This window comes from Trachurus trachurus, assembly GCF_905171665.1.
Source record: "Trachurus trachurus genome assembly, chromosome: 14".
NCBI classification, from domain to species: Eukaryota; Metazoa; Chordata; class Actinopteri; order Carangiformes; family Carangidae; genus Trachurus; species Trachurus trachurus.
The window spans coordinates 12,028,355-12,051,452 of NC_139903.1; the positions used below are offsets into that span (position 1 = coordinate 12,028,355).

Consider the following 23,098-nt stretch of genomic DNA (forward strand, 5'->3'; position numbering starts at 1 on the left):
GCCTGGACCTGGACTGCTGCTTATAGAGGCAAGGTCATGACTAATGTGCAGAATATTCAACATCTACACCGGCTCCAAAATGACAGACATGAGGGGGAAAAAAAAAAACGTGCTCGCACAAACAGACACATGTTTAGCGACTCGCTTATGTTTGTCTTCCTTTGTCTGAATTGGAGTCGGGAGGACGGTTGATATGCCGGTAGCGATTCTGCGGCGCAGCCCACCGCATGGCGAGCATTTGGCCGAGGCGCAGCAGAACGAAAGCATCGCACTGACAATCACAACCTTCCCTCCACATGGATCACTGTCAGTGGCAGACCTCCGACTGTCAGGTCACATAATCGTATTTAAGATGCCTGTGGTGGACCCCATAAAGCACGAGTCTCATATCCTCTGTCGAGTAGGCTATATCCTGAAGACAAACATGATATAGGGGTCTATATGCGCACGGAAACAAGACGTGTGATGAATACAGCCTAATAAAAAAATAAAATAAAATAAAAATGCTGTGACTGAGAGCTATTAGTCAACATAGCGTGTGGAGGTGCAGGCTATTTGTCGTTGTCATGTAGTAGGAGAGTCTACTGACTGTAATTAACTGTTTACTACAGGTTCATTCTTACATTTCCATTCTTCAAGAAATGCAAACATCCCACTGATTTTCACAGAATGTGTAAACTGCACTTCTAGGAAATAGCTGCACCCCTCCCAAAGCTGGTAGTAAATGCTCCCATTCATGTCCCCCCCCCCAAAAAAAAAAATAATTGCACTTTCAGGCTCTTGGTCTACCCAAAGGTGTGAATGTGATTATCTATGCTCCCTGTATCAAAGACCATGTTCACATAAGCCCCACTCCTCTGAGACCCCACCCATGGTAAAGAGCAATTTAAAATGATTTGATGAAATTTTGTTACTATTGTTGATGTCTGAGGATTTCAACACTGATAGGTGGAATGTGGACAGAAACACTCTGGTGTCGCTGTTGTTTCATAACATGGTTAACGCCGTTTTCACCCCACAGAGAGACAGTAAGACCCTGTCAATACAAAGCAGGTCCATAGACATTAAAGTGTTAATGACAGTTTGCTTAAAAGTGTTGTCAGTGACAGGCATTAAGTGCTCCCTCAGTGGTTTGACAGACATGAAACAGATCTAAATCTCAAACGATTGCTGTCCATCCTTTGAACCTGTTTTACCTCAAGACAGCATTTTACACTGCTTTCTTTACAGTCTAACTTGATTGTAAAGAAATTCATTTTGAAAACTCACTGTTTAGGTGGATTGTGACAATTATAAAAATTTTCAGTCAGAAAATTGAGAGCCTTTTTTTCGATCCTACACCTCTGTCTCAATCTGGAAAATAGCACGATAAACAACAAAAAATAACAATTTTTGTTACCATAACACAGTATCTGTTATATGTGATGTTTTGTGGTTGTGGATAAGGTCTCATGAGGGTTGTTAAGTATTTTCACCTGTTGTGTTTCTGTTTAAACTAGAAGCAAGAAATGTGTGTCACAGCACAAGCAAATAATGACTTCAGCACCACGGGCAGCTCCTCAGGTTCAGGCTGGGGGGAGGTGGCAGAATGAAAACAGTATAAAGCCCTTACAAAACAAAACACTTTACATCCAGAGAAACCCATGCATGGCTGTATAATTACTGGCCACATTTACATGTAAAGGGAAGTTTGATTATACAATTGACCTGGTTTGGGATCTTGGGATGTGAAATTACAAGCTACCAGCTAAGCTCATAAGAAGATGTATGACTTAGTTCATGTTAATTATATATATATATATTTTTCAATCTATGTCAAAGCAGTGATGACATTGATGACAATCTCTAATATTAGTTAATAAGATGATTAATTTATTAATGCAATTGATGCATGCAAACTGTAAACATTATGATTTAATCACCCACTATGAGGTGTAAAGAAGTGTTAATAAAAATTTGATAAAATGTCAGTGCTGTGGACACATTAGCCTTTTTGTTTAATAATAGCCCTCTAAGGTTATGTACCCAAATACAAAATTGCGTTTTGTTGCACAAGTTCATTGAAACTGCCTGAATTTGAACATTACAGATATTACCATATTTCTGCATATAGATTTTTGAAAAATATACCTCTGTGTATTATGCATACCACTTTGTTATGGAGACATATTGAAGGACCAAGTCAATAATAAAAAATGAGAGCAATCAGGGCTTGCTAGGTCAGTAACCACAGCTCTCTTGTGTAAAATTTGGGGTAGAGCCAAGAGATAATGACGATCACACAGTGAATGAATTTGCAGCAATGAGTTCATGTAGCAAAAAGGAAACTGGAGGGATGTCAGTGAATATGGAGCACATGGCTTTTAGCTGAGAAGCACTGAGCAGGAGCTGTAAACACTGTCTGTCTGGGAACAAGCAAGTACATTCACTGGAAAAAGGGAGAGAGTAGCAACATTCCACAGTGAAAGCAGAGCTACAGTATTTTGGGGTGAAGCTAAGGTCTGGGAAATCCGTCCAAAACAGACAGGCAAAGTCGGCCACAACAGCTGGCAGGGCAAGGCTGTCCTGATAGCCTTAAGCAGAATAGATCACTGGCTGAGTGCATCAAATGGAGGAGAGCCACAATGGCTCCTTTGAATAATCTATGCAGCGTCAGCTGGACCACAGCAAGATGTTGTCAGAAAAGAAAAGAAAGTAAATTATAAATTAAATTGATATGAATAATAGCAAAAGTCAAAGCCAGGGCAGGAAGAAGACAGTTGGCAAAAAATTATGAAGATTACTTTTTTTTTTTTTTTTTTTAATCTCAAAGAAAAGTCATTGAAAGAATTACACTGTTTGTTCTTAAGCAGTCCTGGCACTTATGTGTGTCACAGACCTTAGTTTTTGATCATCCACACACTGACTGTGAAATTATGTGTTGCATTCAAAAAATGTCAATTGATAGAATATGAATTCACACATTCAAATATGCGCTGCTTATTGTTCACCTGCCGCTTATCAAAACCATTTTTGGAAATCCATAAGGCTGCATATAAATATTGTTTCCATAGCAACAGCCATTTGAATGTTTTAGTCCCTGCAGTGATCAACATTGTCAGTCTGATGTATTATCCCCACACTAAACTGCAAAATGCATGCAAATGAAAAGTCCAAGGAAGCCATGTTAAACATCTAAAAAAAAAAAAAAAAACATTGTTACATTCTTCATTGAAGAATTGAGAGTTAAATTACAGGGCGGTAGAACAAAGCTGTTGTTGCAAAGACAGCACCAGTGTCTTTGAGCAAATCTGTATCTGTATGTTCAACTCTGCGACACAAATTGTCTGAAATATTTAAGTTTACAAATATGATCCTTGCTGTATTTAAGAACTGACATGGCTATTTTTTGCCAGAATATACAGTCCAGTTCAATGTGCTGGACTGCAGCTCGCATGCAGTCATGACAAACAAGCAGCACAGAGGCAGACAGTGTCTAGTGCGGCTGTGATCCCATGGCAAGGACAGCCACACGCATAAATAACCTGCCACAGGCGTCACTTAAGATGGACCCTAAATGACACTGCACTTAGCTGCAGCGTAGTACTCCATCAGCCTGGCCTCCAGATCACTACTACTTCAGTCACTGGTTCCCCTGTGAATGTGAAGCCTCTCCCTTATTAATAAATACACCTCTTTATATAAATACTGCAATAATCAAGCTATAAATTCTCTCTAATCCACAGCAACATTTGCCTCATCAAAACAAAATCCTACTGATGTAACATACAAGCAACAAGACACATGTTGTCCATGGAGATCTAGTAGATAAAATCATAGACTCTGCAGATGCGGTAATAGCGCTGTATTCCTGTCTCATCTGACGCGTGTCTCTAAATCAGAGTGACAACCTGTTCATATCCATTTCTGCTACACCGCAGAAAGTGTTTTATCTTTCCTCACAGCCACTGTCACAAAATAAAACAAATGACACTTCACTCCTCCCTCTAACCTCTGTCAGAGCGGCACATCACAGGACACTTCTTCATCTCTTTATCCTTCCAACTGTAGTGCAAATCAAAGCTCTAGGTGATAAGACTCATGACCCCATTGTGCATGGGCAGCAGCCAGGGTATCCTCTCACTGATCTGACTCACGCATACTGTACAAATGGGTCAAGCAATCGCAGCCTGTCTCACACTTTGACTGATACTGCTGCAATTCTAATAGTAAAATCATATTAATAAATGGTAATGATGATTTACTGACTGACTGCCTTTGCGCCGAGTGTGTTTACATGACTTGAACATTTGTAGACTGTTGCACGAGTGAACTTGTCGAACAGGCAGAGTTAGAATTTAGTTAGAATTTATTCCTAAAAAGAGAGTATGATAACTGTGGCATGCACTTATTATTATTATAGTAGTCACTTACTATTCTTACACAGGATGACACATCACTAACCCCCACATTGATACTCCAGGCCAAAAAACGCAGACAGAGGGCACCAGAGAGCACCTTCTGCCAAAAAGCAAATGCATGCCAAAGCTTGAATTGACTGTTGCCATCTGCAGTCTTAAGCAGGGAAACAGTGTCCAAATGCTGCAGACAACAATTTAAGACAAGAAAATCAGCCTCACGCGCACTTATATGAAAATGTGTTGTGGAATGAGTTTATTATAGGAAATCTCTACACATCCATATGTTGAAATTGGTTTTAAAATGACTTTCTTATAGTGACCAAATGTAGACAACATTGAGCAAATCCACATAATCAGGTTAAAATATGCTTTAGCAGCTTGTGCTTATCTCTGAAAATATCCGTTTTTAATATTCTAATCCTGCACGCAATTGAAAATCACAGTAACTGGATCAATATATTGCTGTCTGCTAGTCTAGCTCAGTCCCAAAAAAAAAAATGCAATAAACAAACAAACGAACAAATCAAATCAACAGCTCTCTCATTGTGAAGGAGACCAGACTGTAGAAGTTAAAAGGACTGCACAAAGAAGAACTCCTGCAGGATGAATGGTGCTGCTTAATTATGTACCTGTTGTGCTGCTGCTTAACTGTAGAGAGGAGAAACTTTTTCAAAGCTGCTGTTGTTTTGTGGCTGATGTGTGTAGGAGAGCACCGGGGAAAACACTACAAAGCTACAAGAATTCTTAAGAAGGGCTTGGTGATCAAAAAAACTTCCACAGCCTCTTGATAAACTCACAAACGGACAGGGTCATGTCAGGACCAGATGCACTGAGTAGCCTTCTGATTAGTCACCAGTGCATTCATGTTTCTTCACCTAATCTGCATGTTTTGGGGTTGTAAGAGTAAATTGAATGTCCCCGTCTTTATGCTATTTGCGGTTCTACACTATTCACAGCAGCCTCACATATATTTACCCCCAACAATGTACGTATATGATGAAGAAATGGGTTGAAATCTGATCTGGGAATCCTAACAGAATGGCCAATTTTACTTTCTAGTTAACAGTGTAAATAAAAAGCAGACAAACTATGCTTTCACACACAAGTGCTCTTGTTTATCACAGCTGGGTTGCTCAACACTTTCAGAACCATGGACAGCACCTGCTCCAAACATGTGGCTCACTTTGAAGGGAGGGAGGTTGATGGCAAGTACTCAGCAGCAGCACATCAGTGTAGCCACAGGTGCACTGCTTATTTCCACTGACCTACTTCTTTTGGAGCACAAGGACCTTAAGGCCTTTCACAGAGTATTGCTAGTTTTGTAAAGTGCTGAAGTAAGTACTGTAATAACCACTAGTAACCAACTATCCAACATAAAACCCAAGTAACTGCTGCTGTTATTTTATATGACCATTTTGTTTGAGCACAAAGTCGTATACCGCTGGAACATTTATTGACATTCTAGTACTATGAAACTGTATCTACCTATCTAATATATCTGATATTAACAGATGAAAATGAGTTTCTTATAAGTAATGGGTAAAACTATTGAAAATGTGGACAGAAATAGAAAATGTACTGAAGTGGAGTAAGGGAATTGCTTGCCATCATACAAATTCATGGGGCCCTCACACATCAGTCTCCTGCAGGACGACAGACTAAAAGCCCTGTGTGGTCACAGTGAAGAGCAGACTATGCAATTTGGCTCTAGGCCTTTGCTAATCCTGACAAAGCTATTATTTGTCTGCTTCTGCAATTTGAACTGCAGGCACATCGCCTTTATTTAGTTTTCAATTTCCAAGAATTAGTACAGAGCATTATACAGAGAAACTGGGTCAAAATGTGTGTATGTGAGGGAATTTCAGAGAGAGAGAGAGAGGGAGAGAGAGACAGAGAGAGATGCATTTGTGTCACAGTGAAGAAGTCATTTTTGATAACTTCAGTTTTCCTTCTTTCTCATCACAGACACAACAGAGGGACAGATTAAAAAGCTTTATTCAAACTAGCATGATCAGGCAGAACATTTAAGCCAAATAAGCAACATCAAAATCTGACAATTAACTAGACTTGAAAATAAAGCAAGGCCATTCTCTCCCATACTGTCTTTGATCCACTAAGTGGGATGGAGCCGGATTACATTTGATGCAACTCTCGAAGCATACGTTTACAGTCTGACTGGCAAATCAGAGGAAAAAAAAACTGAGCTGTGTACACACATGAGAAATAACACACTTTTTACTATACCAAGCACTAGCACCTCCTGTGCCATTCGATCACAGTGAATACAGAAGATATCAAAAAAGTCTACTGTATAAAAAACACAAAGTATAAAGCAGTTCAATTTACAGTAATCTACTCTTTCTGAATAGAACATCTGATGTGGAAACCAAAAGGCTGAATCCCTAACCAGCAACTCCTAAACAAATCATGGTGGTATTTCTCAGTGGGAATAACTGTAATTTGTAATACTGTAGGAAATGCCATTATTTCATTCATCAACAGTCACGTATATCTTTTACAATGCAGAAGGCACGCAAGGAGCTCATCATATGTGCAATTAATTAATTCTTTAAACACTGTTGGAATCAACTGGTTCAGGCAACAATTGCACACACAACACATACTCCACAGCAAGAAATCCCTCATTAAGTGACATCTTTTAGTCTGACAGACAGACAGCCAGCTGTGTTTATGTCTGAGCAGCCTGGTGTAACAGTGCAAGAGGAAGAGAGAGGTCGGATTTCACTGACTCAGAATATGCATCTCGACACATTCGAGTGCTGCGATCACATTTAGATTCAGTGCATATTTCAAAGTGCTGTCATCTGCTCAATACTTTTTATGCACTCTATGTGATCTGCAGTGTTTTCTTAACTGGCAGAGTCAGCGCTAAAATACTGCAACTAAAAATAACATCATGTTCTCCCTTTCACAATCCACTCTCCTTACCTTAACCAATTAGATTTAATAATTTAGCACCCTAATGAGTGAGTCCTAATAAGCTCCCTGTTTCTGAGAAATGAAAGTCCTGGGCTTTACAGTAGTGCAACAGCGCTACCTTTGAGGTTAAGAAAAGTACTCTTGTTTTTATTTTAACTTTTGTACACTATCAAAACAACATCAGAAGCACTAAACTACAAATATGCAACACAAGAACGCTTTTGAAGAAGCTCACTAAAGCAGCATTAAAAGTTAACACATAAAATATCTATAAAAACATGAAAATTCATAAAATACCTTGCCTCATATTCCCTTGTAACATGGCAAAGATAAATACATTTTAATATTCTTGCTCTTTTCGGTAAACAGAAATTATCATTACAAATTTTTTTTCTTTTAATTTCCAGTGTAATTTTAATATATTTTTTTAGATTGATTAATATAATTTGCACCGTGTGCAATAAATGAATACAAATAAAAAATATTTAAAGTACCAGTTTTCATTTCAGCCGGGGATCAATCGGTTAGAAGTAAAATGAGGAGATTATAGCTTATATGTTTGATCAGTAAAACCCTGTCACAAAGAAAAGTGACCTTAGCGTTTGACCCTGTTGAAAAATGTGGTTTACCTTGTTTGAATGTTTTACCCAGTTGCCCCGCCCTAGTCTGTGACGTCAGAGTACCACTGAATAAAAATTTGACCTGAGGACACGCCCCCTCCCAAGCACCTTCACTCACTCAGCCCAACATGAGGAGACAGGCTGAAACACTTTGGATACTGAACATGTTTCAGATACCTTTTTTTGTTATTGTTTGAAAAATCAATATTGCAGTGTTGTGTTGTTGTGTGTCTCTTCTACAGCCAGATAACTGTATGCTCAGTCAGATACTTTATAACAGCACAGTCTATAAAGTACAAACTGCACATCTAATATTAGTGTTGAAAATCTATAGAACTCCAGTATCTACAATCAAATAAACAGAGAAGCAGTGTATCTGCTATGTTTGCTGTTTTTTTTCTCTTTTTTTAACAGTTTTCTTTTCTTTCATTCTGTTTTTGTTATTTTCACACATTCATCACTGTTGAGTACAACAAACATTGTAAAAAAAAAAGAAAAATCTAAAATTGAATTGTTGATTATTGATTATTTTCCACTAGAAACTTACTAGTTGATGGTATGAGTTTTGCCAAACGGCAAGACTCGAAATACAGTAGAAATGTTCTATTTAAAAACTAAAAACACCTAGTGCAAAGCCTGAATCAGTGACACAACCAGCTACAGTTCAGTATTTAACAGACTTATGGAAGAATCATATTTACCCTGATTCATGTGCGTATTGATAATTAGACGTGTTTCGAGCCTTTGCTTTGGAAATACTGAATGATGGCGTCGTATGTATATGGAGAGCTACTGATGGTTTTCATTACTACAGCACAGAGAGAGAAGGCAGACTTGTCCATTGAGGAGCTTCTAAGCATTTTAGGAGGAAGGAATGATTCACTACATGAGGCCACTCTAGTAATGTCCAGATATTCTGCTATAGATGATTTCAGTTCTACGTCCAAATATGATGAACATGTTGTAGAATCATGCAGATTCATGCCTAAAAGAGAGAAAAGAAGGTCGAAAGCTGAGGTGATTAGTGGTCGATGTTTGTCATGGGGATCGAGGGAGCTGGAGAGAAAGAGGAGCTGGAGCAGAGTGGCTGGGGGAGGACAGTTGTTTTACATCTTTGTGAGTCACAGGGAAGAATCAGCCGGGGACTCCCACGATGCGACGGTTATATCATGGCAGTTCTCTTCTGGGTTCCTGCTGAAAGACAGAAGATAAAATTAGCAACAAGAGAAATTTGACCTAAATATAAACTTTTATAGAAAGTCCCCACTCATGCAACAGTGGATCGTGACTGGTTACTGCCACTGTCGTTGACATGTCATCGGATTTCTGGGACATTTTAAATACAAGGGTAAATCAACACCTTGTTTCTGTATTTGGGTGTTAATTTTGTTATATTTTGTCCTGATGTTTTGAATCACTTTTTTTTTTTGGCTATTCACAATTTTCAGTATCATACATAGAAAATCAGTCGGACTTACACTCGGAGTGTAAATAGAATATGACATTAACTACCATTGTGTAGCAGGAAGTATAAAAATAAAGCATGCACAAGCAGGCATCACAATGTACTATTTAGTATTTGGTGGGCCAGTATTACAGTTACAGAGGGGAAAAAAGGACAGGCTCCATATTATTGTAGGACATTGCCCACAGATTTCAAACAGGAAGCTTGTGATCAGTAATATTGACTTAGGTGATACAGTTGCTGCTCTCAGGGACATTACACACTGAGAACCTATTCAGGACAATTCATTCTTTAATCCCTTTTTTCCTATCTGTGCCATCCCTTTGCCCCCAAATCTCTGCCAAGATAGCCAGATGTGCAAAACACAAATCTGACCAGCAGCCAATTTCATTCTAATCTCAGCTCTCAGAATAAGCTGATAGGTTTTCTCACTTCAGAGACTGGCCAATTTAAATTTTAGTGCTCACAATAGCATTGCATTAGAACAGGGTGTTGGATTTGTGAGAGGCAGAGGCTGACCGGGGACAAATAGAAATAAATTGATTCTGCTCTATTTTATCAGGAAAATATGTTGAGCAAAGGATTACACTAAAGATTTGCATAAGGAACTGTGACACTTTCTCAAACCAATTTTTTTTTTTGGGGCCAAACCAAACATACAGTATATACCAAATAGAAACGAATAGAAAATGTCTATACAATTATATATAGTGGCTCTACAGAATGTAGTTAGCAACCAGCATACCTCCAGTTGTAGAATGGACTTCCTTTCATTTTGAGTACTTAAGAATAGAAAAAAGAGACAAGTTCAGTGGTACATGTGAAACTCACACTCACTTACAATGCAAACACATACACATGCCTCAGTCTCTCTCGCGCGCGCTCTCTCTCTCTCTCTCCATATGCACCTGTGCATTTATGCATATTCATAATGTTTAATCTTTCAGGGCATCACTTGTTTCAGTTTAGTCTGCAGGTCCAGCTGTACAAAGACAAACAACATCTGCTGGATCAGTATCAGCACTTCTGCAGTGATTACAGTCTGCTGTGTGCAGAGAACGTACAGAACCCCAGCACTATGCAGCGCATTCAGAGGAGCAACACGTCTTGTCCTTGTAGAGAACCCCTCCATGTCTGGGCTTCTTTGAAGTCCTCCCCCGCTTTCACCCAATAGTTTGGCTCTGCTTGTGTGTTATGCATCTGTAATAAATGACCTACATACTACATAAGGCATCGAACAGTGGCACATTTTCAGTACAGGATGGGGGATATTTGTTTGGCCTAATTATGCATTGAAAGTGCTGATACTTTTCTGTAGAAATACACAGATATTGAACATTAGCATGACTATGTTCTCATTTTAGCGTCAACATTTTTTCCCAATTTTTCTTTCTTTTGCTTTTATGTATCTCCATAACAATCAATCACATTTTCAGTTAATGAATCTTGTACATCAAGGAAATCATTTGGCTTAAGTTGGCCATCAAATGGTAGTATAGACTAGTTATTATAGTTGTTGTAGATAAATGTTATGGAGTGAAAAGTACAACAGTTCCCTTGGAAATGTTGTGTAGTCTAAGTAGGAAGGAAGTAGGAAGTGTCATAAATGAAAAATACTTGTTACAACTGTGCAGAGATTTCGACTGAAGTCACTGACTTTTTACTACATCAACTCTATATTAAAAACACTTAAAGACATGTGTTACATAAACAACATAAACATAACATGTTAGGTTAATTGTACTTTCTATTCTAGACATTGACCAAATCTTTCCTACTAGTCTTGTGATGTTTAGATGTATGTTACGTGCATTTCTAATTGCTATTGTGATACATCTAGTAGTAAAGCCACTTCTTTAAACCTGTAAAAACTATAACAGTATTAGCATCTTGCATCCACAGAAATCTGCCCATTAAAATATTGTCTTAGACCTGTTCATCAATCATGATTTACTACACTTAAGTGCAACCAGAGCTGGCTGCTATTTCATTGATACATACCTCCAGTGTGGATGCTCTGGAGTCTGTGGTCTCACTTGGCCCTATGCTCCTGGGTATACTGGACACAAAATACCCAGCTCCTTTTGGGATTATGGGCTGTCTCACCACCACTTTTCCTTTCCGGGTCTCTGCGAGGAACAAACTGTACCAGTAGGCGTCGCTGGATATCAGGGTGGAATCTGCGATGGTGGAGCTCCTCTGGCTGATCACGCTGTTCCTGCTGATCACGCTGTTCCTATTGGCCGGGGGGATCTTGATGGCCTTCGGCTTAGGTTTCTGACACTTCAGCACAATGATAACCAAGATGGTTATCAGTAGCAGAAATGACACGGCTCCTAAACCGATAACTAAGTACAAGTTTAGGTCTGTGAAGACGTCATATTCTAGCGGCAACTCTGTAGTCTCTGAAAAGGACATGACATGTTCCACCGTTGATATCTTGATGGTGACAGTTGCGGAGAGAGAAGGTTCTCCGTTGTCTTTGGCAACAATCACGAGCCGCTGTTGTCTCGGGTCTCTGTAACTGAACATCCTTGTTGTCCTGATTTCACCATTATACTGATCCAGGCTGAAGAGGCTCGCGTCAGTGATCTGCAGGAGCTGATACGTGACCCTGGCGTTCTGCTCAGAATCCGCATCGATGGCAATCACTTTGGCGACCAAGTGCCCCTTGTCTGTGGACCTCGGTATAACCTCTTCTACCACAGAGCCCTGAGCCCGCCAAGGTGACACTATGAGAGGAGTGTTGTCATTTTGGTCAAGAACGATGATGTGAACTGTCACATTGCTGCTCAGCGGGGGAACACCAGAGTCTCTCGCTTCAATGTGGAAGAGGAAATCCCTCTCTCTCTCATAGTCAAAGGTCTTCAGGGCATAAAGATCACCGTTCTCAGGGTTGATGGAGAACAACATTGACATAGACGTGTTCACAATCTCCTTCTCCATTATGAAATAAACCAAGTACTGGTTCTCATTGAGATCTGGGTCAAATGCACTTAGAGATGTCAATAGTGCCCCTGGGACGTTATTCTCCACAACATGGATTGTGTAGAAAGACTGGGAGAATCTGGGGGCATTGTCATTGACATCCAGAATCTCTAAAGTGATGGTCTCGTTTTCAGTCAAAGGCGGCGAGCCCTTGTCTGTCACCCTCAGTGTGATGTCATATTTGCTTATTATCTCTCTGTCCAGTGGCTTTGAAACCAGCAGCTCAAAGTAACCCTCTGAGGATTTGTTTAGGATGAATGGTAAGATTTTTTGTTGATTTAAGGAGAGCTGTACCTTGCCGTTGACTCCAGAGTCCCTGTCGCTGACACTGACCACCGCAATCAGTGTTCCCACAGAGACATCCTCGGTCACTGAGCGTTTCAGAGACTTGATGGTCACCTCCGGATAGTTATCATTCAGGTCTGTGACGGACACCATCACTTTACAATGTCCTGACAGTGGGTTTGCCCCTCTGTCCTGAGCCTGTATGTGCATCTCAAAACTTTGACTCTCTTCATAATCAATCACCCCCTTCACTTTAATTTCACCTGAGTTTGGATCAAGTGAGAAGAGCTCTTGTGTCTTCTCTGAGGTGTACAGAGTATATGAGTATATTAACTGCGAGTTTGTGCCTTCATCCAAGTCTGATGCGTTTAAGGTCATGATCACTGTCCCTGCAGCCGTGTTCTCTGAAACGTTGACTGCAAACACCGGCTGACTGAACAGGGGGGCGTTGTCATTGATATCCAGGACGTTAATAATGATGCTGGCTGTGCCGGAGCGGGGAGGCACCCCTCCATCCACAGCGGTTAAAATCAAATTATGAACTGCCTGCTCCTCTCGGTCCAAATTACCATTGAGGACTAAATCGACATATTTAGAGCCATCGCTGCCAGTTTGTATATCGATGTTGAAGTACTTGCTCTCACTGAGATAGTAGGTCTTGATAGAATTCGCCCCCACATCAGCATCCACGGCGTTTGTCAATGAAAATCTCTCACGGGGAGGGGTTGCTTCCGAAATGTCCAAGGGCATTGTCTTTCTCCGAAACACAGGCGCGTTGTCATTGATGTCCATGATTTCTAGCTCGATGTTAAAAATGCGAATGGGGCTCTCAAGGATGACATCCATTTTCAGAAAACACGAGGTTGTTTTAGTCATGCATATGCTCTCTCTGTCTATCTTTTCACGGATTACCAGCTCCCCTGTCTCTTTGTTGATGTCAAGGTAATTTTTGCTGTGGATGACATCGAGCTTTGCTCTGCGCTGCACCAAACTGCGAACATCCAGACCCAAATCTGTGGCCAGATTGGCAACAAAGGAGCCCTCTTCCATCTCCTCCGGAATAGAGTAACGAGTGATGGAAAGCGCACATCCCCATAGTGCAATGAATGTAAAAGCAGCCGCGATCAAACGTGTCCGTAAAGGTGCAATGATAAGCGCCATCATTCTGGTATTTTTAAAGATAGAAATGAATCAGATCCGCCCTTACGATCAGGTTGTCTTGATGGAGGCGGGTGCCGGTGTCATTCTTGCGTCCACGAGTTGTAGCTGTAGCTGCAGTAGGCCATATACAGTACAGTACCGCTGGAGGAGCTGGGCTCTCGCAGCAATGCTCTGCAGGGGCGTAGGCAGCATCTGTATAGCCTGATGGGGGTGGGGGGGCCCGTTGGAAGTATGGGGTGCACAAAAGGAAAGTCTTGTTGCAGAACAAATGTTTGATATTTTTATTACACCATTTTATGCACCAGCTTGCATGGGTAAGATTACCACTAAATGATTTGATTCATTTTAGTCATTAATTGTTTGTTCATAATTAGAAAACCTCCAATAGACAATCTCTTTACAATTTGTAAACAATGTTGCAAACAAAGATTCGAACATTAGTGAATATATAAAAGTATTGACAGTATGATAATTGATATATTATTAAAATGTTCAACTTTTACAGTATATACATAAAAAAAAAAACACTACACGAGGATATACCCCGCATCCAGACCTTCAACATAACAATTAAAATATTGCCAAATAAAAATAAGATCTGAAATGTGAAAGATATATTTAGATTTATCTTGTCTTTTTGGTCACTGCCAATATGATTTACCTCTGAGGCAATTGTGATATGGCTGATGATATAATGTTACTTGCACCACGCTATAGATTATTTGGTATTTAAGAAACAATTCATATCTAAATGTATATGTCAAAATTGCATTTGCATTCCTCACAATCTACTTTATGTTAGATAATCCTCACTAATCTTAACCTAGGAAAGAAAACAGCAGAAAACAACAGTTTTGACATTTTTACTGTTTAAACATGCATCACAATGTATCCTCAGTAATACAGAGAAACTGTCATTCTTCCTTTGTTCTGGGGTGACCTAAATTGAAAAGCCATGCCGTCTGGTGTGGCCTCTATCATTGCCCATACAGCTTTTACTCACTGTTATTGACTGTGTTTGCTGGACTACATTTTAGTGTTTGGGTTTCCCAAACTAAAGAGATTATGAACTGACCTGAGGTCAGGACAATTGCTGTCCTTTAGCGCCATCCAGTGAGGACTCTGAGAATTACAGTGAACTCTTAATCCAGATAAGTGTTTTCACTACAATACAAATATTTTGTACATACTGTCACAGGCAAGTCATAATAAGTAGCCACTTTGTCAAAGGTAAATCTTGTGTTTGGAGAGTCTTGAAGTTGAAGGACAATAATGTCCACTGGACATAGTTACAGTTTATTATCCCATATTTGCAAAAAAGGTAAGATTCTTGCTGAAGGAGATAATTAGATATTTCTTGATTCCTGTAGTTTTCTTCTATTAAAGTGAAGATAAGAACATATTCAGTACAAACTAACCTCACAACAAAAGACACCTCATCAGACTCTCATTAATGATCTGAATGCAACCAGAAACACCTGAACGGCATCTTTATGGCCATAAATAAATAAACAGAAGGAATTAGCAATGAATATAAATTATATCAGCATTTTTATTTTGAACAATATAGTCAAGTGTCATTTGTTGTTTTATGATTTAATTTAGTTGTTTTTCCTTTTTTGTTTCTTTTATTTTATCCTATTTATTTATTTTTAAGTTCTCTCTAAATGTCTATATTTTAATTTCAATCAATAATGTGCATAGAGCTAACCTCAAATTTAAATTGTGAAATGTATAACAAGTTTTGGTGGTTTGTGTTTTAGAGGTCTGATCCTCCCTAGGGCTACTCTTACCTTAGAACAACAAACAAGACAACTATAGGCCTGCACACTCTTTATAAAAGAAATGCCACCTGTCCACCTGCCTATAAAATACTGTGTAGAGCAGTATATCTGATCAGGGATCTGTGCTAACACTCATACATATATCAACTGGAATTAAATATGATGTACAATATAAATTAAAGGGTTAGGGTATAGCAATTTCACCCTAATATACAAGTTACATTTTGCACATTTTTTAAAAAGTAATGAAAAGTCATATAATAGAATAATCTTGCCAAAAGCTGTTGGAGAGTGTCAACCGGCACCATGCACTCATATATGAATGGCCAACCACACGCTATGGCCTATCTGTGAGGGAAAGGCACCCCCTAGTGGAAAAAGAAGGGAAATACTTCAGTTCAACTGGAGGTGCGGAGGCGATGGATTGTTGGGTGAGAATATGGGAGATAAAGAGAAATAAAGCGACGCAGATTGGGCTCTGAACAGATTTTGACATGGCACTGAAGCAGGGCATATGCTGTGTGTCTCTGCTTATAGCACAAGGGAGATATTATGACTGCTAAGCCTAGCTATTTTTGGGTTGGTTGTGATACTGTCAAAGATAAATCTTGGCTTGATTATCTGTAATTATTGGCAGGATGTAGTTGTGGGTCTATCTGGATTTGCTTATTAATTCCTGGTAGTGTCTAAGTAACAGAGATGTATCTTTATTTCCTGCTAAAAAAAAAAGAAGAAGGTCGATCCTCAGAGAGTTCAAATGAATCTAAATCTGGCTCATGGCGATCTTTTTTTTTTTTTTTACATGAAGCAGTTCACTGAGGCAGTCAGGCTCAAGTCCAAGATTAACCCACTGGTCACTGCAGGAGCTCACATCATGGGGATAATCTCCACAGTTGCAGTTTAAAACCTTTGGTTTACTGACCAGAATTTCAAGAGAAAAGGTCACACTGTCATAACACGGCAATAATAACAGCTTCCTCTCTGCCACAAGCTTCACATGTCGTCGAGTGGGGATATGACTGGGCTCTTTGACTTCCTTTCTATATTTAGGAGGGGATTAGGTCTAGTCACTATGCCTGATTCTATCTTGGCAGGATAATGGAGACAAATGGCTCACATTGTGCAGTGAGGCTGATATTTGACAATATACTGTAACTCACACCTCTGACCTTTTATGGAGTTGGATCACAATGCACAAGATACATTTTCAAGGAGCTATTGTGTTAGTCCTATGCTTTCTGAAAGCTGGTTAGCTAATTGCATTCCTGTAGCATTTTGTTCAGTTTTGTCAAAGCCATGAGATCACATTTGATCCAGTAAATCTCTGCAAAGCTCACTTGTAGCTGTAATTACTTCCACTGAGGAGGTTATATTTTCACCTGTGCCTGTTTATTTGTAAGGTGGATTACAAAAAAAAAAAGCATTGTACCAATTTGCACTGAACTTGATGGAGGCATGGGGCACATGGGTAAGGGTCGGCTGGTGCAGATCTGGATCATTTTCTGTGAATATGAATTTTCTCATAGGTCTTGCATTTTTGTCAGAGCAACAGAAATAAACAGGTACAGTTGAAGGAATATTTATTGGCATTATTACTTACAGAGTGACATGTAGATTTACTAGGTAGCCATCTGTAGATGTACTATACTGTATAAATTATACCCAATAATGAATGTGTGTGTAAAACCAGTGATTGAGGTTTGTCACTTTGCACAGCAGTTGATGGTGATCAAACAATCTGATAGACCAAGAGTTGTGTGCTGTTTGGGATGGCATTATGCAGCGGCATCATGTCAGCTGTGTAATTGCCCTCCTAAATGTCATCAACAATTCGATCGGATGTGTCGGTGCAATATTACTGCACCTGCTGAAGCAGCTGTGATTCTGCTCCCTATCACATGGCCTTAAGGAACCAAGAAGAACAGGTTGCATGGTCACACTCTTTAGTTTAATGTCAGAATTGTTTTATTCATGCCTCTTCTTACTTTCCCATCACTGTTCTACTGCTTCATTCCTCTGTATTGTTTATGCATTGTACCTGGATTGCATTCACATTTTTACTAACATGCACAACCGACCATCATGAAATGTGCAGGCATGACTTGAGGACAGAAAATTAACTGAATAGACAACCATACTTGTAGTACAATTTGATCATCTAACCAAGACCTAAAAGTACATATCTTAAATATCTCAACTCTAGACGGAAACATATTTGAAGGCTATTAGGATGTAGAATTCATTGCTAGCATAGTTAGTTGATTCACAGTTCAGACATACAGCAGTGCACTCAATACCACTGACTCTACTCAACAAAAAAAGGTGTGCCTACCTAAAATTGACTGGTATATGGTCAACATTGGTGTAATAGACTCTAAACTGCTGGAATCATGAACCTCTTTAGAGCTTAACATCCACTATTGCCTTACTGAGAGCCAGCAGCCTCCCGACTGATCAAATCACATTTACCTGAGTTCACTGCTGCGGGGAATGAAAAAACCTTTTTCCCTTGTGTTCCACTTCACTGCCTTCAAACTATAGACCACATTGCAGTAGTCTTACAATGTTTTACTTCATGCTGTCCACCTGTGCTACTTGAGAGAACCCACCATAATTCAAAATATACCTATTTTTTCTCAGTATTTACAAAAATAAAAATATAATTGTTGCAATGAATGATATGATTCCCTTGGAAAAGGAGAAATATGGTATCTCAGCCTCCAACAGCCAATAATCCACTGATAAGTAATTTATAGTTATTATTCTCTGAACATGTCAATGTATCATACATAAAATGTACAGAATAGTTATCATTTAAAGATAGAATTGCTTATGAGATCATCATCTCTGTCAAAAGGTTGTTCATAGTTTGAGATGAATCTCTTTTTCTTCCCAAATGTGGAGAAGGTGTTGTATACATCCAGCTCTCCTCTGGGCGCCAACTTCAGGGTGCTGTAGCCAGACGTGGTGCCAGGAATGTATACGTTGTGCTGATAGTCTGGTGGTTCTGAATGAGGCTGAGTGTACTTTGGAGTCCATGAGTAGTTAGGAGCGGTTCCCTCATGAAGAGACATCTTACAGCCTGTAAAATGTGCATAAATTACAGTTTGCATCAGAAGATTATTTCAGCAAAGACCTCATATTTGCATACAGTCTACTTGATCTGAATGAGGTGGTTTTAAAAGCATCGTCTTAATTTCAGCTTCTCGCACAAAGACGGAAAACACCTCTTGTAGGGGCTTAAGTAATCCCCATGTTGATGCATTAACACCCCCCTCACCCCACCACCACCCCAGCCCAAATTTTGAGGCCTGGTGTTATCTGCTTTCCGGTTTACCATTTTATATTTCTTACTAAATCCTTAAGCACAGACACACTGAGGATCCCCAACCCCCACCTCCTCTTTCATGAGAACAATAATGAGCCAGAATTGCACAGCTGCCACCACCTACCTTTCATATGGTTCCCCCAGGTCCAGTATTGTGGTGCCATGGAACAGGAGAACCCGTCAGCATCAGCATAGGTTTGTTGACTTGAAAGAGTGCCCTCCATATTTCCTGAACTATACCTAGAAAGATAAAGAGACATTATAAGTATATGCTTCAGCTTGTACATGTATTGTATGTGTGCATAGTGATGTGGCTGATCTGTGTACTCACCTCTTGTAAGCTGAGTTGCGTTGGTTCTTGGTCCATGTCCAGTCCTTGTTTGAATACTTCAGCTGCATTATTGAAACATAAAAAAAATGATGCTGATCAGCTCAACAGCTACAGTTAATTTAGATATGCCTTTTTGTCTGTGATTCATATTGAAAGTCAACACTGAGAAAGTTTCATTGAAACAGTCATATCACAGTGAAACAGCAGTAAAACCAGAGGAGGGGGAGCACATTCCTGTCCACACCTTTCTTACAATGACAAATTACATAATGACTCTCTGATGCAACATTATAATGGCTGAGAAGACGTCATATTGCCCCTAAAAAAACAAAAAAATGAGTTGCCAACTAATCTGCTTATGTGACTAATGTGAGTTTTAATACCGATGGATACAGTGATGCTGTTGACTATTCAGCGCAAAGGCAGAGCTCAGGAGACAGTTTCAAGTCTGTGATAAGAATGTGTCATTTATCCCTGAACCACCTTTTTTTTTTTTTTTTTTTACTAGGGTCTCACAGCTTGACACATTGTGATAATCTGCCCTACACACTGAAGTGTATACTGCCTGTCACAAATTCCAAGTTATAGAGAGTGGATTTTCCATTTGATCTCCCATAAAAACTACAAAGCAAGGACTTTTTCCTCATGTTTAACTAACAGGCAACAGAGTGTTGAAGTTGTGGCAGTATTTATCAGATAATACATTATGCAGTTTAACATCCTCTAATGCAAAACCACTTGGAAAACACAAGTTATTAAAGATATAGATAAATAATATGTTTATATCAGTACAAATAGTGCGACCCCTAGTGTGTAAAGTATATTGTGACATTTGGCCTTGTGGTGAACCTTTATGTCAAATCTATTTGAATGAGAGAGCAGGGCCAAAGTGAAGTCAGAACTCTTTAATGTGCTGATTTGTGGGTAATATTTCAGTGTGCTACCTCGTTAGGAGTTGCTGCTCTGTTGATGGACAGCTCATTGCGGTCCAGCGCGCTCCAGCCTGAGGTCAGGTAGTCTGTGCTCTTGGCGTTGTTCTGTTGGACAGACAGCACCGGGCTGCACGGCTTGAGGAACATGAAGTCACTTTTAGACGACTCAGGTGTGAGACACATTTTGTAGCAGTAAACCTGCGGGAGCGCGCCGTTGCTGTTCGCCTCCGCGCATCCGGACGCGCCCGTGGACATCCGAACATTTAAGTTGGACTTTTTGAACACTTCTGTGGTGGTGGAAGTTCCGGAGCGAGAGCAGCAGCAGCAGCTCCCGCTGATGGAGGGGAAGCTGGACTCTCTGTTGGACGGCCTGACCTTCAGTCTCCGCACTGCAACCAGGACGATAATAGCCACCAGAAATGTGAAGGAGATTGCGCCCAGAGACACGATTAAGTACAGGGTGAGGTTGGAGCTGTGATGTGGGCTTAGTGACAGGTCACCCAAATCGGGCTGTGAATCTGGCAGGCTGTCAACCACTGACAGAATGATGGAAACTGTGGCCGAGAGGGGTGGCTGCCCATTGTCCTTCACCAGAATGACCAGTCTGTGCCTCGTGGGATCTTTCTCCATCAGCTGGCGTATCGTCCTGATTTCGCCCGTGTACAGAGCAATGCTGAACAAGCTCGGGTCTGTTGCTTGGAGCATCTGATAGAAAAGACGCGAGTTCTGACCTGCGTCCGCGTCCACCGCGCTGATTTTGGTGACGAGGTAACCCGGGTCAACTGATCTGGGCACAGCCTCGGTGGGTGCCGTGTCGTTGTACGGGAGCGGTGACACGATGACAGGCGCGTTGTCGTTTTGATCCAAGATAAAGATATTCACTGAGACGTTGTTCCTCAGAGGCGGGAACCCGGCGTCCTGAGCCTGAACCATCACCTGAAAGTTTTTAAGTTGTTCGTGGTCGAAGGATCGCAGCGCGTAAATGTTCCCGTTGTCTGAGTTTATGGACACATATGTGGAGACAGGCATCCCCAGTATGTCCCCGTCTAGTATAGAGTAGGAGAGGTACGCGTTCTGTCCAGAATCTGGATCCAGTGCGCACACAGAGCAGATGGATGCTCCCGGCGCGTTATTCTCAGTCAGATACACAGTGTATGAGGGCTGCTTGAAGTGAGGCGTGTTATCATTCACATCAGACACCTGGACTAAGATAGTTTTCCGAGTGAATAAAGGTGGAGAGCCCATGTCTCGGGCAGTGAGGGTGATGTTATACTCTGCCACTGACTCTCTATCCAGAAAATCAGAAGTCACTAATGTGTAGTAGTTCTTAAAGGACGAGTGGAGCTGAAATGGGATCTGGTGGGGAATCTCACAGTCCACGTTCCCGTTTTCACCCGAGTCTCTGTCCATCACACTGATGACGGCGATCACAGTCCCCGGGGGCGCGTCCTCCTGCACAGGTGTGGACACCGACGTCAGGATCACCTCTGGGAGGTTGTCATTTTTATCCAGAACGTTCACGAGCACTTTGCAGTGAACTGCCACAGCCGACGGCCCTTTATCTTTAGCCTGAACATAAATTTCATGCATCCTGGCCTTTTCATAATCTATTACTCCTTTGACTTTGATTTCCCCTGTGCGCGGGTCCACGCTGAAAAGCTGGCGCACTTTAATGGGAGCGTGGCCACTGAAAGAGTAGGTGATGTCAGCATTGGGACCCTCGTCTAAGTCGGACGCGTTGAGTTTTATTACAACTGTGCCTTTGGGTGCGTTTTCGGCCAGCCTCACTCTGTAAAATGACTGATCAAACACAGGCGCGTTATCATTTGCGTCCAATACGGTGATGTCAATTTGCGCAGTGCCGGATCTCTCCGGCGCGCCTCCATCCACCGCTGTTAGGACCATTTGATGCGCACTCTGCTGCTCCCTGTCCAGAGGGTTCTGTAAGACCAGTTCTGCAAATTTACTGCCATCACTGCGCGTCTGTATGTCCAGAAGGAAATGCTCATTTACACTCAGCAAGTAGGTGCGTAGCGAGTTGGATCCGACGTCTAAGTCCTGTGCGCTCTCAAGTGGGAAACGAGATCCTGGTGCAGCAGACTCTGATATGTCCAGATTAAATTCAGTCCACGGGAAACTAGGAGAGTTATCATTCACGTCCAGAATCTCTATCTCTACCCTGTACAGCTCCAGAGGGTTTTCTATCACTACCTGCAAGTGGAAGGAACAGGACAAACTCTGCTCGCACAGTTCTTCACGATCAATTCTTTCATTCACAAATAAAACTCCATTTTCTAAATTCACTTCCACGTATTGCTTCTTGGCACCTGAGACTATTCTGAATCTGCGCGCAGAGAGCTTGTCCGAATCCAACCCCAAGTCTTCTGCAATGTTGCCAACAAAAGCCCCATGCTCCAGCTCCTCTGGGATGGAGTAGCGAATCTGTCCCCAGACTGCGTCCAAGAAACAAGTGAACAACGCAAAACAGCACACTGCATGCCATCTCCCCAACAGTGTTCTCTTCTCTCCTCGTGTGTCCATCTGTAGGCTGAGGCAGTGCCGCAACTCGCACCAAGAACTCGCATCAAATGATTAAAGCACAACTGTGCAAAATGCAGTCGGTGGAGGAAAAAAAAAGAAAAAAAAACTTGACTTTGGGGGGACTGGAACAGCGACTGTCTGCCCGGGAGAAAAGAGAGGAGAGAGAAAGAGATGTGCATGGGCAACTAGCCTCTCTCAGATTAGTGTGCGTCCTGTGTCTAAGTGTGTGCGTGTGTTTATTATTGGCCCTACTACTCCAATAGAGAGGAAACGACATCTGCTCGGATAATCTATCCTGCCTACTAGCCCGATCAAATTCATGT

At 40.9% G+C, this 23,098-nt stretch overlaps 1 protein-coding gene across 1 annotated transcript; it reads right to left on the reverse strand.

Annotated features, from left to right (window-relative positions):
- Positions 1-7,277: 7,277 nt before the first annotated feature.
- Positions 7,278-22,775, reverse strand: LOC310997352 (protocadherin-10-like; the record flags this gene model as incomplete). The annotated part of the gene is made up of 6 exons (XM_083987027.1): positions 7,278-9,151; positions 11,427-13,863; positions 18,464-18,725; positions 19,096-19,211; positions 19,303-19,358; positions 20,247-22,775. The coding sequence occupies 6 exons, from the start codon at positions 22,773-22,775 to the stop codon at positions 9,128-9,130; spliced, it is 5,424 nt and encodes a 1,807-aa protein (XP_083843153.1). The 3' UTR covers positions 7,278-9,127.
- Positions 22,776-23,098: the final 323 nt, after the last annotated feature.